Source organism: Coenobita brevimanus, chromosome 30, assembly GCF_032717465.1.
Source record: "Coenobita brevimanus isolate Jiangsu-jjx chromosome 30, ASM3271746v2, whole genome shotgun sequence".
Taxonomy (NCBI): domain Eukaryota; kingdom Metazoa; phylum Arthropoda; class Malacostraca; order Decapoda; family Coenobitidae; genus Coenobita; species Coenobita brevimanus.
Window position 1 is genome coordinate 37,326,124 of NC_136983.1, and position 17,883 is coordinate 37,344,006.

General features: G+C 42.3%; 1 protein-coding gene across 1 annotated transcript in view; it reads left to right on the forward strand.

The window, feature by feature from the left end:
• LOC145395295 (uncharacterized) overlaps positions 1–17,223 on the forward strand; it is a 40,220-nt gene extending 22,997 nt beyond the window's left edge. Inside the window, exon 7 of the mRNA XM_080268973.1 lies at positions 17,093–17,223. Within this exon, the coding sequence (XP_080125099.1) occupies positions 17,093–17,223 (131 nt within the window). The remainder of the gene's footprint in view (positions 1–17,092) is intronic.
• The last annotated feature ends 660 nt before the right edge of the window (positions 17,224–17,883 follow it).

The following is a 17,883-nucleotide window of genomic DNA, read 5'->3' on the forward strand; positions in this document are numbered from 1 at the left end:
ACAGTAACAATATAATGGATTTCAGACACATATATATGAAAAATAAGCATTGTACCATCGCGCGAGCATAGCGAGTTTGGTCCGAGTCGTAACATGCTATATGCTAAGTGTCTGGTATGAGTCAACCTATCATTTTTTCTACTTGTATACTTCTGTTTCAATGTCATTTTACCAATTACAACTGTTTGTAAGTGTTTTCAGATGTTTTTATTCATTATGATGATATGCAGCATAAGTATAGCGCACATCAGCTTAGTAAGCGCACTCGGTATGACTCGTATTTCAACATGCCAAATTGTTTTATCACTTTCCAATTATTTTCTCCTTTACATAGAACCTTCCTCCACCACTGTAAAGGTTTTCAATTATTTTCATTCATTACGAGGGCATTTAACGATATGCTAACGCATATTCACGTAGCAACCACGATCTCAAACACTCGTGTTTCATCATCTACTTTATTTATTCACTCCACTTATAATTTCCCACTTACATTACACCCGTTTACACCCCTATAATGCACTGTACATACTTACTGCCATTATTTATTCAAGTGAGCGTGAGAATACCGCATGAAAATACCCTCGCAAGGAATGTTTCGACAAACATAATACTCACACACTTATATACTAATTCACTCACACACTTATATACTAATTATTCACTTTATCACTTGCTGACTTTTACTTTCACTAATACGTGCCTTATTCATTCAACTGAGCGTCAGGAAATCGCATCCCTATACACACGCTATGAATATTTGACTTAGAATATATATCAGCACTTACAATAATTTGAACTTATATTATACCCGTAAGAATTTCCAGTAATAATAATTATATAATTACGGGCCGTATTTATTGCACTAAGCAACAGAATATCGCATCATAAAACCCTCGCTATGTAAGTTTCAACTTAGGGCAGATTTATATACTTACAATGTTTTCACTTATGTTCTACCCGTATGCACTTTATACTAATATTTGGAGATCAACATGACTGATAATTTCACTGAGCGTCTGTCTGTCTCATTTACCTCATAATTTCTGCGTCCTTTCGCATTCACACCATACTAAAATTGCATCAACGTGTGATATTCACTAAAACATGGGTGAATACAGAGACCCACGTCACACTGCACGCACTCATAGCGGGTGTCCTTCCTCTGTGTCGTGAGTCTAACCTGGGAATTACTGCACACGTGACACCTGCATTGGGACCTAGGTCTGTTTGGCTGGGGAGGGATAGGAGTGGGGAAATGACGGCCGGATATTCTCTGGGGAGTTTGGGCAATAGGGGCAGTGCAGGTGCGATGTTGGGGCCTTTCAACAGCATACTTTGCAAAGATTTCTCTTGTGAGCTCCCTCACAAAACCTTCAAATGTTTCCTGAACTCCTGTTGTCGTGGCGTGAAGGTGGTGGCAATTCAGAGCAGTGATATCTAGCAAGTGAAAGAACAGTTTTTTATACCACTTCATCGTGGTCCTGGCACACTCTACCGTCGATATGATGGAGTCTGACTGGTCCACGAGGGGCATGTTTATATTGTAATCCATAACACACTCAGGTTTCCAAACACGACGCCTGTTCTCGCTGCGGTAATCTATGGAATCAGTACGGTGCATCAAAGGGCGGTGAACCGTGGACAAGAGGCTTACTTCTCTGTTGTGGTTCCACATTGTTGCAAGGATGTTGTTGGCTTTGAAGAAGACAACCTCATTCCTTGCAAGTTTCCGCCCTACCTTGGCCATGTGACGCCAGTTCACCTTTACGGTTCCACAGACTCCCGTTTAATGCGTGTGAAGATAACGAGCGAGAAGAGGGCTAGTGTACCAATTGTCGAGGTAGAGAACGTGACCACGATGAAGGTAGTCTTCTATCATCGTCTTTACCACTGCTCCAATACTTCGATCTTCTATTATGTCTGTCTGTGCACCAGTGTACAAGACCATGTCTTGCACGTATCCAGTCCTACAGTTGCACATAACAAAGATCTTGAACCCAAAACGGTGCCTTTTGCTGGGTATATACTGTCTGAATGAAATATTGCCTCTCCACAACACGAGACTTTCGTCTATGACGAGGTCTCTATAGGGATAGAATGAGGAACGAAAGGTTTGCCTGAGGTGATCAAAGACCAACCTAATTCACCTCATTTTATCAGTGTTGTTTGCATTTGCAGGGTCATGAGCATCATAGAAATGGAGGCGACTTAGAATTTGTTGAAACCGATTACGGCTCATCACTTGACCAAATATTGGGGTAAACATAACAGGGTCCCTAGTCCAGTAAGCAGGAATTCTATTCTTTCTTATAATACCCATCAAAAGGACCAGGGCAAAAAATAAGAACATTTCTGGAAGGGAGACAGGGTAATCATAGATGATAGAATGCCTACTCCTTGTTCCCAATCTTTCACTCTCTAGGCGCTGGACGCTTGCAAACAGGTTGGTTTGGTATACAATCTGATCAACAAATGCCTCACTGAAAAACAGGTGGAAAAAATCCAACCTGGTCGAATTACAGTGAATTCCTGGAGCAATGCAGCCAGATCGCCCCTGCTCAGTGAAGGGGTGAATGAGGGGAGAAAAATCACTCCCATCCTCCCAATCCCACGACACAAATCCCTCGTCTCCATCATCCCCATCACCGCCTTCGTCTGGGTGGGGAGGAGATCCTGGTTGGGGAGGTGGGGGAGAAGGAGTGCGGAGGGCTTCCCCACTGTCACTCCTCTTCCCTCTGCCTTTACCCTTTCCCTTTCCCTTACCCTTATGGCCTTGAGGAACATTAGGGGGCTGTGGGGATGAAATAGGGGAATATTGGGGAGCATATGACGTGCTGGGGAGTGGTTCCTCCCCACCTTCTTCCTCCATTACAACACCACGTGCTCTCTCACGCACCCTAGCTCGACCACGTGTTAGGGGATATTGGGGAGCATAAGACGTGCTTTGGAGTGGTTCCTCCCCACCTTCCCCCTCCCTCACAACCCCACGTGATAAGAAACGCACTCGCACTGGCCCACGTGATCCACTATGCCGCCTCACACTACGTAGGGAGAGCAATGACTCACTCACGTCACTCTCACCTTCCCTAATCCTCCATGGACTTTCCCTTTCACTCCCCACTCCCTCCACTTGACTTCCTAGCTCCCCAAACAAAATGCTAGGCCCATACCTGCTCATACGACGTGGTGTGCGCTCTGGGCCACGATGTGTTATTACCTCACGTCCATACCATGTGGCAGCACGTCCCACGGCTCCGTCATCGTCCTCATCCTTGTCCTCGTCCTCGAATTCTGGTTCCAAATCACGCTGGGGATAGGGATAGGATATTGCACGTGCCTTCTTTGCCTGCTGCCCCTCTCTAGCAGCACGGTAAGTCACGTACTGCCGCTTCCTGGGAGACGGAACTTCCTCGTCACTGCTGGTGGTTTCTTCCTCCTCTGGCTGCACATCATCCTTGTCCATATCCTCATTGTCCAGTGGGGAATCACTGTCGCCGGTAAAGGTGTCCAGGGCGACTTGAATTTCGCTTTCTGAGAGACCTCTCTTAGCCATGTCTGAGCAGGACCGTGGCTACCAGGTGAGTGGACGAGTGTTGGGCTAGCGCTGGTCGCGCGGGGGTCGCCGAGTGTCCCCGCCTGGTGGCAGGTAGGGGAAGGTCATGCGAGGATACGTACTGCAAATCAAGCTCGAAAAATTGAAAATTGTTGAAATTATGCACATTGCAATTGCATGACGTACCGGTACGTCGCCGGGACTGGCAAATGCAAATCGTTGCAAAGTATCCATACGTCGACAGGATGGGGCAGGTTAATTGTGAATTATCTGACGGCGTACTGTAGGTTTAAGGAATTTTCCACAGTAATGCATATTAAGTTTTTGTGCTTTTACAATTTGTGCATATTATTATTAACCCTGGACTTACTCTCCCTAATTGGATTTACCTGCCTACAACTGCTGTTTTCAACAATACGCATTACTGGTGAGTTAAACAACCCATCCATCCATCATTCAATCCTACTTCACTCCATTTGGAGCGTAGGAACCCTATATATATATATATATATATATATATATATATATATATATATTTATATATATATATTTATATATATATATATATATATATATATATATATATATATATATTTACCCTCCCAGTCACACTCACTCGATTCGCGTGACGTCGCCTTCTTTTAGATCTGGCACAGTCACTCGAATCGAGTGGTTTAAGCACCAAAATATTCGTTAGAAAAAAACTTATAGGCCGATTTGTGTGATTTTTGGGCGCGTCATAGGGTCGCCAAAGCTCTCTCGAAGTAAGTCATTGGCAACGCTGTGTCGCTTCATCTCCCTCACCCCACTCCCTCCAATCTCAGTGTTTGTTGAGCATTCAGGTGGTGGTGTTTGACAGCTCGTGGTTCCCTTTAAATCGTCCATAATTCTCCCCCTCTCGCCCGAGGCAAAGGCCCTATTGACTCAGTGAGATAATACATTGTATGTGAACATATAGTGACGTGATATTGTCGATGGAACATACATATATGTATTGAAAAGCAATTCTGGCCGTTAGCAATCGTTGGGCCTTGGAGCCAGATGCATGGTCAGTGTAGCGGGGTTTCGCCACTCCACCCCCCCGTAGGCCGTATGGCGTGAGTGGAAATACGTATATAAATGAAGCCAAGGCATAAATATATATTGTTTGAAACATACTGTGGATGGCTTGGTGAAATTCTGGAGCCAGCAAGCGTTACGTACGGCATGAAACAGTGTTGTGAAGGGGCAAACCTGAAGTCGGGAGGGGAGAATTATCGGTGTTTTAGGGCTGGAATTATTGTGATTCTGATAGTGTAAATGCATATGGAATTGTATGAAATATACGTCAAACAAGCTGCGAGTTTCCGTGAACGAGTGTGGTGTGTGCTAAAAATAGCGTTGCCTCATACTCTCAGGGAGATGCTGACTCACACACACACTACATAACTCCTCATCTTCAAATCCCTGGTCTAACTGGATCAACACCCCTGGAGGAAGTGAGTTCTGCAAATTTTGTTGATATATATAATAATCTATTACCATTACCTCTCCAACTTTCAGACAAATAACCATTTTCTCCCACAGATTACACATATGAAAGAAAGTAAATCTCCACAGCAGTAACTATAGAAGAGTTATGTTTATGTGTAGTAGGTTATAACAATAGGAAACCATCCATGGAAGATGTAACAGTCTGTACAGATAGAGGGAAAAAAAGTTGGTAGCATAGTCTTCAGGCAGGTGTGCCAGGAAAAAACAGTGTGTGTAAAAGTTGGTAGCGATCGGAAGAGTAACCTCACTTTGTCGGCCAATTACTCGAAAACTATTAGACTTATCGATTTCCTGTTACAACCATCATCAATAACACTAAATTCTACGTAAGATCAATACCAGAATGTAAGCCTTTGGTAGCGTTTTGGGGGGTAAAAGGCGAGAGAAATGTTTTTGTTCCTAGCGGTTGTTGTGTGACAAGCGCTCGGAGTAATAACATCATTTTGTCGGCCAGTTACTCGAAAACTATTAGACTTACCGATTTTCTGTTACAACCATCATCAATACCACTAAATTCTACGTACGATCAATACCAAAACGTAAGCCTTTGGTAGCGTTTTGGGGGATAAAAGGCGAGGGAAATGTTTTTTTCCCTCGCGTTTGTTATCAGTGACATTCGCTCGGAGTAATAACCTCACTTTGTCAGCCAATTACTCGAAAACTATTAGACTTATCGATTTTCTGTTACAACCATCATCAATACCACTAAATTCTACGTATAATCAATACCAGAATGTAAGCCTTTGGTAGCGTTTTGGGGGATAAACGGCGAGGTTTTTTTTCTTTTTCCTCGCGTTTGTTATCAGTGACAAGCGCTCTGAGTACTAACCTCACTTTGTCAGCCAATTACTCGAAAACTATTAGACTTATCGATTTTCTGTAACAACCATGAGCTATACCACTAAATTCTACGGATGATCAATACCAAAATGTAAGCATTATATTACGTTTTGTGCGAGAAAAGGCGGTGGAAATGAGTGTCTTCGCGGCTGTTACCATTGATTAACGCTCGTAGTAATACCCTCATTTTGTCGGCCAATTACTCGAAAACTATTGGACGTATCGATTTCACGTTTGAACCATGATAAAGAGCAGTAAATTCTACGGATGTACAATACATAACTATGTAATATTTATGATAAGAATTCGTTGTTACGTAGGCGGGAACATTGCGTACGCCGTGCGCGCATCACGAAAGTCAATCACAGACGGAGTGCCTAGTACTTTCTTTCGATTTACTCGAGAACTATGAGGCGTATGGGGTTCATATTTGAGATGGGGAAAGCTGGTGAATTTGGGCATATTACTATGTAATAAAAACATAAGGTGTCTGGGAAAATTTAGCTATCAGAGGTCAGTGAATTTTTTCCGAAAATGGCTTTCAGTTTTTGGCCATTTTCTCGAAAAGTATACATCATATCTCAACCGGATTTGTTTCGTTAGAAAGCTGATCAAATTTTCTATAAAAACTTATTAGATCATTTTCCTGTATGATGGAAAACATTCAAACGGCGATGTTGGGAAGTGAAAACAGTTTACTCGACCATGCTTCTAGGGCTAATAACTTTTTTTCCTGGTGTTTTCCTGTGTTTTGGTCATGTTTATCAGATAGAACAAACATCGATGCATACCTGGAGATAGGTTTCATGGGAATACATGGATTTTTGGGTGGCGAAAATAAGGCAAGAATGTGTTTCATTCGCTCAAATTTGCTCAAATTTACCGTGTGCGCGCTCCCCGGCCGGGCGGCTTCGTAGTAAAAAATCGTGAGCCAGAAAACTTACTGAAACTTATCAAGCGCGAGAGGGTTTATATATATATATATATATATATATATATATATATATATATATATATATATCCATCATTCAATCCTACTTCACCCCATACGGAGCGTAGGAACCCAGGGCTAGGCAAGGTGGTCCTAACGTTTAAGATGAAACTGACCAGTCTCATTCATCCCTGATTGGCATTACCTTAGCAATAAGCCCCAACCACATCTTGGATATAAACCTACACAGGCTCAGTCTGACTGGAGCACCTTAATTACCCACTAAACCAACAGGTGCCATAAATTGGTAATATGGTTACTACCCAGCAGAATATATATTATATATATTTATTATAAATTATTATATCTATTATACAAATTTGTGTATATATATATATATATATATATATATATATATATATATATATATATATATATATACACAGGGGTAGGCAGCCCCGCCCAGGGAAGTACTATCGCCAAGGTAACGGGAGACTCAGGGAATTGCCTGGATTCCATTTTCTGTCATAGGCTTTGGTAGCTGGTTACACATCTTTCTGCCTCAAACATCAGAGGGCATCAGGTTGCCCTCTTTACACAACACACACATCCACATTATATCACATTGCCTTAAACCTGCTATCCTCTCTCCATAAAACACCAGTCTTGTCATTACATATCATACACATATCACAACACATCCCTGTTCTTCCCCCCATAAAAAGAACCATGGCTGCTGCTATACTGGGAATTAGGGCAGTGGTTTCTTGGGTCACCACCACCGGCAGGGCTGGGTTGTTTGCACAGGGTCCTCCCGGTCGTCATCAAGCGACTGTGCCACCTCCAATGTTGTGGCGCGCTAAATCTGCTCATCAGTGCAGTAAAATTTTCTTTTGCAACATTAGGGGACTTCGCTCCAACATCAACTCTGTTCAAAATTTCCACCAGTTTGAATCCCCTGGTTTGGTATTTTTGAGAGAGACACAAGTAAGCTCCACCTCTGATTTAGCTAGATTTATTTTCCTGGTTATATCTTGATTCAAAATTTCAGACCCAGAGGAGGCGTATGTTGCCTTGCTAAATCAGAAATTACCCTGGAGGAGATTAATAAAAATTTAATTGTCCTTATTTCGACTATTCCATATACAAATTTAATTCTTTTGGTACAATTAAGTATTTCTGTTGTGTTTATCGTTCCCCTACTGCCCCTCCAGAGCCGAGTTTATTTGACTCTCTGTCTTCACAACTAAGTGTCCTCAACATTAATACTGCATCAGAATTTACTATTCTGGGTGATTTTAATGTCCATAATGTTGAATGGCTCACTTATTCAGCCAGAACTGATGACTCTGGTCTTGAATGTGAGCTATTTGCAGACTCATTTAATCTCACCCAGTTAATCAGTCAACCCACCCGTGTACCAGACAACCCTGATCAAAATCCCCACCTATTAGACTTGTTTCTAACAACCAATTCTGATAATTATAGTGTTGAAGCGAAGTCCCCCTTGGATCCTCTGATCATTGTCTGATTCAAGCCACCAGTTTAACACCTACCACACCCTCCCGCTCTGAACAGGTCGTGGTGACTAAATGGCACTACGACAGTGGGAGGGACTCCATAATTTTTCCATGGATGTTCCTTGGACCTCCTTTTTCTCCCAAGATTCTAATTCCACATTGGGCCACATACAGGATTTCATTAAAGTCGGCATGTAAACATTTATTCCCCATCACAGTTACAGAAAAAGATGTAATACTCCTAAATGGTTTGACCACAATTGTGCTAGAGTAACAGAACATAAAACAATAGTCTATAACACTTATACAAGGACCAAAACCAAAGAAACCTTTAACTATTATAGAACTATCAGAAACCATGCTAAAACTATCATAAATCTTTCTTAATCAAACTTTCTGCATAGACAGGCTAACAAACTACTAAACAACCCAAATGATAACAAAATATTCTGGTCAACCCTTAATTAATTCAAAACTAACTTCACTACCACCTCTTCCATTCCACCTTTACAGTCCCCCAATGTTAATTTAGTAAATGACCCACGTGGAAAAGCCAAACTTCTTGTTGACATTTTTTCAACAAACTCAACCCGAAATACAGAAAATTGCAATATTCCAGTACTTGATTTTGATTCCCCTCAAATACCTCCATTCATGATTCACACCAGATACGTACAAGCTGTGTTACAGCATCTCTCAGCAGACAAAGCTACTGGTCCACATGAAATTCCTTCAATAGCATTTTAAAAAATGCTCCTCAGTGTTGGCTCCTGTATTGGCAAAATTTTTCCACTTATGCATCCGTACCTCAAGTTTTCCAGACTCTTGGAAAGAAGCAAATATCCATCCTGTTCCTAAAAAGGGGGCATCTTCTGATCCATCAAACTATAGACCAATTGCAATAACTTCCATTCTTGGCAAAGTTTTTGAGACGCTAATTAACAAACACATAATCAAGCAACTAGAAATCAATAAATTAATCAATGATTGGCAGTATGAATTTAGACAAGAACGTTCAACTGTAGACATTCTTTGCCTTCTTACCCATCAGATTAACAAAACAATAGACCAACACGGTGAAACACACACAATAGAACTAGATGTATCAAAAGCATTTGACAGGGTATGGCACCAGGCCTTATTGTCTAAGATGTCACACTATGGTCTTGCAGCACTGGTTCCTCTAATTTCTTCTTACCTTCATAATAGAAAAATACGGGTCATGGTAGATGGTATTTATTCTGTTTTATTCCATAAATGCTGGCGTACCTCAGGGATCAGTTTTGGCGCCAACCCTCTTTCTCATTAATATAAATGACCTCCTATCTGTCACTTACAACCCAATACACTCTTATGCTGATGACTCGACCCTTCATAGTTCTTTCACATTCAGTACCTGCTTTACACAATTTGATATTATAAATTCCCAAATAAACACAGCTATTTCTCTGAACCAGGACCTTTCTAAAATTAATCAATAGGGACAAACAAATCTGGTCTCATTTAATGCTCAGAAAACTAAATACATTAATTTCTCTAACAGAAAGAATCCCTCAGACTCTCACATAATTTTAAATGATGTCAATATTCCCATATCCACTACAATTGATATCCTAGGTGTTACTCTAAACCTCAACCTAAGCTGGACAGCTTATGTTAAATCCCTTACTAAAAATGCTTCCAAAATATTGGGATTTATGTATAGAGTTCGTGAGTTCTTCACTGACGAGCAGATGGCCACAATATACAAAAGTCATGTGCGTTCTCAGATCGAATACTGTTCACCATTGTGGAGTGGGTGTGGAGCGGTTGCACTGAGGCAGTTGGACAAAATTCAAAATAAAGCCATTAGATTAATCAATAATCCTGCCATCACGCAAGACCTTCCTCCATTATCAGTACGTAGAGATTTTGCTTCTTTAGCATTATTTTATAGATATTTTTACCGTAAGTGTTCAGACGAACTGACTTCAATTGTTCCTCGCCTTCACATTTTCTCTCGAAATACTCGGGCACCTGGGAGCGCCCATGAATTCACACTCTCTCCCCCGCAATGCAGAATTTCAGCTTATCAAAATTCATTCATCGCCAGAACTACTACTCTCTGGAATTCGCTTCCTGGGAGTTGTTTCCCACAAACATTTGATCCACTTCAGTTCAAGTCCAGTTGGTATGGGTATTTTATGAGTGGAGGCATGCCTTTAGGCACATGGACTTCTTTTTTTTCGCCTTTGTTTTTCCTTCCTCCTTTCATTATCTATTAATATATATATATATATATATATATATATATATATATATATATATATATATATATATATATATATATATATATATATGCGTCTGTCTATCTATCTATCTATATAATATATATATGATGTGTATTATATATTTATATAATAGATATATATTGTTGTAGGTGGGGGCACCCATCATCCACCCACTAAGTGTATTGGTACCCTTTTATAGGGTAGCTCTACATCGAGTGGCAAGCCAAATGATTTCATGTAAACCAGGAAATCATTTACAGTGCTGGGTGGTAACCTTATAACCAACCGACCAGTGTTCCCTACGTGACAGCAAGTGGGTTGGCAGAGGGTTAGTGCCCCTCCCCGGAAAACATCTAACTAAGAATACGAACAAGAAGCCTAGGACCAGGACTGACCAAAAGATGACGATTATGGACCGAACAAAGGACATGATACGGATGGCGACATGGAATGTAAAGGGTGCAAATGATGAGGTGAAAGAGAGATTGTCCAGGTGCTAGAGGATGTGAAAGTTGTTGTATGTGGATTAACTGAAACTAAATGGTGGGGTGAGAGTGTGAGAAAATGGGAGTATGGATGGGGTTTATGTGCAGGAGTAGGTGTGAATGAGAGGGCAACGGAAGGAGTGTGTATTGTTGTAACAGATTACAGGAGAATATAAGAGAGTATGGATCAGTTGGCTCAAGGGATTGTATGGGTAAGACTGAAAGTTGGACTACAAATCTGGGCGATTGTGTGTGTGTATGCACCAACGCAAGATCGTGCAAGCAGAGTGAGAGAAAAGTTCTGGACAAATGTGGAAGTGTGCATGGAAAAGTCTGAAAGGAATGGGAGAGTATTTTTGACTGGTGATACGAATGATAAAGTAGGGAATGTGAAGGTGGATGGAGTAGTTGGTGAGTGGGGTGTGCCTGCTGAGATAGATGAGAATGGCAGTGCTTTAGTGGACATTTGTGCCGGGAGGGGGTTGGTGATAGCCAGGCACAAAATGATCCACAGACATACACGGCGAGTGATGAGAAGGGTGGATGGTGAACTAAATGAAAGGAAGACAACGATTGATTATGTTTCTGTGGATGAAAGGGTGTGAAGATGTGTAATGGATGCAAAGCAAAGATAGGTTGGGGGAGTGGACTTTCTGACCACCACTTGGTGGTGGTAAGAACCAAGGTCCAAGTAAAATGGAGAAAGAGGAGAAGGGAAGGACGGGAGGAAGGAGTATATGCATGGAGAATGGAAAAGGTACAAGACCTAAGAAAAAAGACAGAATATAAGACAGAAGTGGAGGAAGGATTGGGTAAATATGAATTGGTGCAGATAGGGGATGTGGAAAGTGTGTGCAAGATATTCACAGAAGAATTATGTGCAGCATGTGAGGTGGTGTGTGGGGTGAAGAGAAGACAAAAGGGGGTGCAAGGAACAACATGGTGGAATGAAAGGTGAAACAGGTTGTGGCAGAGAAGAAGAAAACATATAATGAATATATGTGAAATAGGGGAGTGGAAGATGTTGAGAGACGGAAGAGAAAGTTATATATAGAAAGGAGGTGAGAGGTGAAAAGATTAGTAAAAGACAGTAAGAAGAGAGTGGATGATGAATTTGAGTGACAAGTTGAGGAAATGTAAGAAAATGTTCTGGAAAGAGGTAAAGAGAGTCAGACAGGGTGCCAATGAAGTTAGCAGGGGAGTGAAAGATAAAAATGGTAGATTACTAGTTGAGAAGGGAGAAAAAAGTGAGCAGATGGAAAGAACACTTTAATGAATTGTTGAACATAGAGAATGAAAGTAATGTGAATATAAGTGGCAGGGGAGTGGCTGGGAGGAGGGAGGTGAGAAGACAGGAAGAAATCAGTAGGATAGTTGTGGTGGAACCAAAGAAGAAATTCAAAATGGGAAAAGCCTCAGGAATTGATGGATAGATAGATTTATGTATATATATATATATATTTATTTATTTATATTATATCCATCCATCTATCATTCAATCCTATGTCACCCTATATGGAGCGTAAGAATCTAGGGCTAGGCAAGGTGGTTCTAACGTTTAAGATGAGATTGACCAGCCTCACTCATCCCTGAGTGGCATTACTTTAGCAATAGATCTTTTCCACGTGACGTCACGGGTCATGTGACTTTTGTTTACATCGCCATATTGCACTGCAAATTGTCAGAGGTCTAGAGAGAGAGAATTGCAGATTCCACAATGGTATTCCACTGTTGTGCCTTCGGCTGTAAGTCATGGCAGAGAAGCGGAAGTAATGTAAACTTCTACCGGTTTCCAGCCAGTGAGGAAAGGCAACAGAAGTGGATAGCTGGCGTGAAGAGGAAAAATTGGCAGCCACCCCCACCCCGTCCAACCCCACAACCCCCCCCCCACCGCCACCAAACCACCTCACACACAGCCGTACCCCACCTACACACCCCAAACCCACCTACACACCTCCACCACCCTCACACTGCCTCCCCAACTTTCTCACCACCACTCCGACCCCCCCCACCGCCACCCCCACCCCACCACCGTCCCCCACAGCCCCTTACCCCTACCCCCCAACTACCCCAACCCGCCACTTTCGAACCCCCACTCCCCCACCCCCACCCCCTTCTACAAACCCCCCAGCCCCCCACAAAACCCCCGACCACAACTCGACCCCCTTCCCCTCCACCCCCACCCGTCCTACCCCTTACCACCCATCCCCAACTCTCCCCACACCCTCATCCCCCACACTCCCCACCCCCCCACCCCCACTGCCATTCAAATCCCCCGCCCTTCCTCCACCTCCTTCCCCCACTCCCACACTCCCATCCTCCCTCCACCTCCTTCCCCCACTCCCACGCCCCCACCGTCCATTCATTCATCAACTTTTTTTTTTTTTTTATGTGAGGAAGAAGGAATCAAAGGCAATGAGCCCGCAAAACTGTTCCTTCCAAGAGAAAAAGAAAATACAAGAGAGAGCCAAATTCAAGATCCATTCCTTTTGAGATGCCTGGACACACTGTGTTTGAAAGACTGGAGATCATAGGAAGCAGGAAATAGACAGAGGGAGACAGTTCCAGAGTTGACCTGTTGCATAAATGAAGGACTGGGAGTAACGGTTAACTCTTGCATTAGAGAGTTGGACAGAAAAGGGGATAGAGTTTATTGCTAGACGGGTGCTACGCGCCCGCCGTAGAAGTGGAGGAGTGCATGCAGACAGTTCAGAGGAACAGTGACCATTGAAGTAGCGATAGAAAAGAGATAAAGATGCAACATTGCGGCGAAGAGACAGAGGTTGAAGGGAGTCAGTTTGAGGGGGAGAGTTAATGAGACGAAAAGCCTTTGACTCCACCCTATTGAGAAAAGCTGTATGTGGGGAGCCTCCCCACACATGAGAGTTGTACTCCACACAGGGGTGGATAAAACCCCTGTATAGAGTCAACAATTGTGCAGGGGCAAAGAAGGAACGGAGTCGGCTTAGCACACCCAATCGCTTGGAAGCAGATTTTACAAGAGATGTAATATGATCTTTCCAAGACAAGTCCCGAGCAAATGAAACCCCAAACATGTTCAACGATGATGCAGGATTAAGTTGAGAATTATTAAACATAAGTGGGTATACCTGTGGAAGATTTTGTCGGGTTGATAGGTGCAAAAACTGAGTCTTTGATGCATTAAAAACAACCAGATTATTTTTACCCCAGTCAGAGATGCGAGCCAAGTCAGACATTAGGTGTGCCATAGCCTCATCCCTTGCCTGTTGAAGTAACTGCTGAGATGGACGTTGTGGGAATCGTATGGAAAGGTGAAGGGTGGAGTCATCAGCGTATGAGTGGATAGGGTTAGATATACAGCTTAGAAGGTCATTGATGAATAAAAGGAAGAGAGTTGGTGATAGGACAGAGCCCTGAGGAACACCACTGTTAATAGATCTAGGAGAAGAACGATAGCCGTCTACAACAGCTGCTATAGAACGACCAGAAAGGAAGCTAGAGATGAAGGCACAGATAGAAGGATAGAAACCGTAAGAGGGCAGTTTGGAAATTAAAGATTTATGCCAGACTCGATCGAAAGCCTTTGAGATGTCAAATGCAATGGCAAAGCTTTCCCCAAAGTCCCGAAAGGAGGATGACCAGGAGTCTGAAAGGTAGGTGAGAAGATCGCCTGTGGAGCGTCCCTGACGGAACCCATACTGACGATCAGAAAGAAGGTTGTGATAGAAAAGATGCTTTAAAATTTCTCTATTAAGAATAGACTCAAAAACTTTTGAGATACAGGATGTTAAAGTAACTGGACGATAGTTAGAGAGTTGGGAATGGTCACCCTTCTTTAAGACTGGCTGAATGAGAAGAAACTTCCAGCAAGAAGGAAAGGTACAAGTTGACAGACAAAGGCGAAAGAGTTTGCCAAGGCAGATTTTAAGCACAGAAGCACAGGTCTTGAGAACAACAGGAGGGACTCCATCAGGCCCATATGCCTTATTAGTACTGAGGCCAGCAATGGCAGAAAATACATCAGCTGAAGAAATATAATGTTAGCCATGAGGAAGTCAGAGGGGGGAAGTGAGAGAAGAACAGGACCGGAATCATCTAAGGTGGAATTGGAGGAGAAAGTCTGAGCCAAGAGATCTGCTTTATCAGTAGAAGAGCCATCAGAGTAGAAAAGAGGAGGGAAGGATGATGAGGTAAAGTTGTTAGAATGGTTTTTGGCAAGGTGCCAGAAGGAGCGAGAAGAGTTAGAGTTAGAGAGTTGAGAGCATTTTGTACGGATGAAATTATTTTTAGCAGAGCGAAGAACAGACTTAGCACGATTCCGGGCAGAAATGTATAAAAGATGTGATTCAGGGGTGGGTTGGCTCCCGTACCTTTTATAGGCCCCTCTCCTTGTTGCGGACAGCATTAGAACAAGCGTGGTTAAACCAAGGCTATTGTGCATTAGTCAAAGGATATGAGAAAGGAATGTTTGCTCCCATGCCCAAGAGAATAACTTCCATAATACGCAAGGTACACCCGGATGGCTGTCGGCCATGGAAGCAATAATCATTCCAGGGAAAATCAAAGACGTACTGCCTGAGGACCTCCCAATCCGCAGCTCCAAAGTGCCAGAGACGATATTTTTTTGGAGGGTCCGCAGGTTGTACCGGAGCGATAGGACAGGTTAAGGTGATAAGGTTGTGATCAGAGGAGCCCAATGGAGAGAAAAGATTAACAGTGTAAGCAGAAGGATTAGTTGTAAGGAAGAGATCAAGTATGTTGGAGCTCTCTCCAAGGCGATCAGGGATACGGGTAGGGTGCTGTACAAGCTGCTCTAGGTCATTAAGGATAGAAAAGGTGTAGGCCTGTTCACCAGGTGGATCAGTGAAAGGAGAGGAGAGCCAAAGGTGGTGGTGAACATTGAAATCTCCAAGAATGGAGATTTCAGAGAAAGGAGAAATGGATAGAATGTGTTCCATCATAGAAGTAAGATAGTCAAAGGGAATTTTTGATAATCAGTAGAATTTTGAGATAAGTAAAGATCACAGTTATATTTAGTCAGAGAATGACCGGAAAGCCGAAGCCAGAGTGTTGAGAAATCAGAAGAATCGAGTTCAGGAACACGAGAGCAAGATAAGTTGTTGCGTATATATACACAACAGCCACCTTTGGCTTTGAAATGAGTATAGAGAAAGTAGGAGGATACAGAAAAGGGTTTGCTGTCAGTTGCCTCAGACAGCTCAGTCTCAGTTAGGAAAAGAAGGTGAGGTTTAGAGAAGGAGAGGTGGTGCTCAACAGAGCGAAAGTTAGAGGAAAGGCCACGAATGTTGCAGAAATGACAAAGAAGAGAGTCAGACAGTGGTTCCAGGCACCTTGAGTCGTCACCGTGAGAGGGGCTGAAGGTGGGGTCATTTAATGTCCCCCCCCCCTTGGGACTCCAAGGCTATGTTATTCGACGCCATTTTTGGAAAATTTTGAAAAGAAGTGTGATATGTACTGTGCATGTAGTTTGGTGTTGATAGTTGGAGAAACTTGTATTGGAAAGCATGCTGGCCTACTCTCTGTGTTACTGAGACACTGAAAAAGTTCAGCAAAGGGGGATGGTCGGGACCTAGTCCCGAGGGCTGTTGAAACAGGAGCTCCAGCTCTCCCTGTCATCAGCTTTCCATCCACCTCGGGAGTACTGCCCTGCTTGACTGGTGCTACAATCTACTCCCAGTCATTGTATACAATCCCATCCCCCCTGGCCTCACGTCAATAATTTACTGTTTTACCAAGACGATTTACATATACTGTATGTCAATTGCCGGTATATATATTACACATATTTATCCTGAGGGATGTCTCGGTGAACTTTGACGGGGTGTTCACCAAATAATAACAGAGATCGCCATATCTGAGATCTGGTTCGGTCCCCAGTACTTGAAACTGCTGAATTTCTCCCTAGTTATGGTCTAAGCGTCCAGCCTCAAACACTTTATCTTGTTCCTGTACAGATCTTGGTGGCATTGGTCCAGATTTCTGCATGTATCTGACAGTTCAATCTCTGACAGCCCTGTCTGGACAGCCACTAGGCTACTATGAGGAGTTTGCTGTCCAATATGGAGTCGTAAACAAAACAACGTGATTTCTGTGACGTCGCTGCAAAAGGTCTGTAAACCCCAACCACCCCTTGGTTATAAACCTACACAGGCTCAATCCGACAAGAGCACCTTAATTACCCACTAAACCACAAGGTGCCATAACTTGGTAATATGGTTACTACCCATCATAGTATACAATATACATATTTATTATATATATATATATATATATATATATATATATATATATATATATATATATATATATATATATATATATATATATATATATATATATATATATATATATATATTGTTATGGAACAGAGTAAACTGTCCCGCAAAGTTCCAGGTTCAAAACAAAAGAGTTAGGTAAAATTATAAGTTAAAGTTTAATGCTCAAACTAACAACTAAACATTCAGGACTCATAAGGATAATGTAATGGCAAAAAACAGGTTAAATATATGGTTAACTGCAATAGCCTCTATTAACACGAAATTAGCAAGAGTAAATTTATCTAAGTCAGCCCTGATAAAATAAGAAAACCAGATAATGCTCAGTTAATTTAAGATATATTATTACAGATACAAAATATTATCAAAAATGACTGATAAAAAAACACATGAATCACAAAAACCTCACTAGGCCTATGAATCAACACCTCACGCTATACAGTACAAGGAAAAAATGTAATAACACTTAT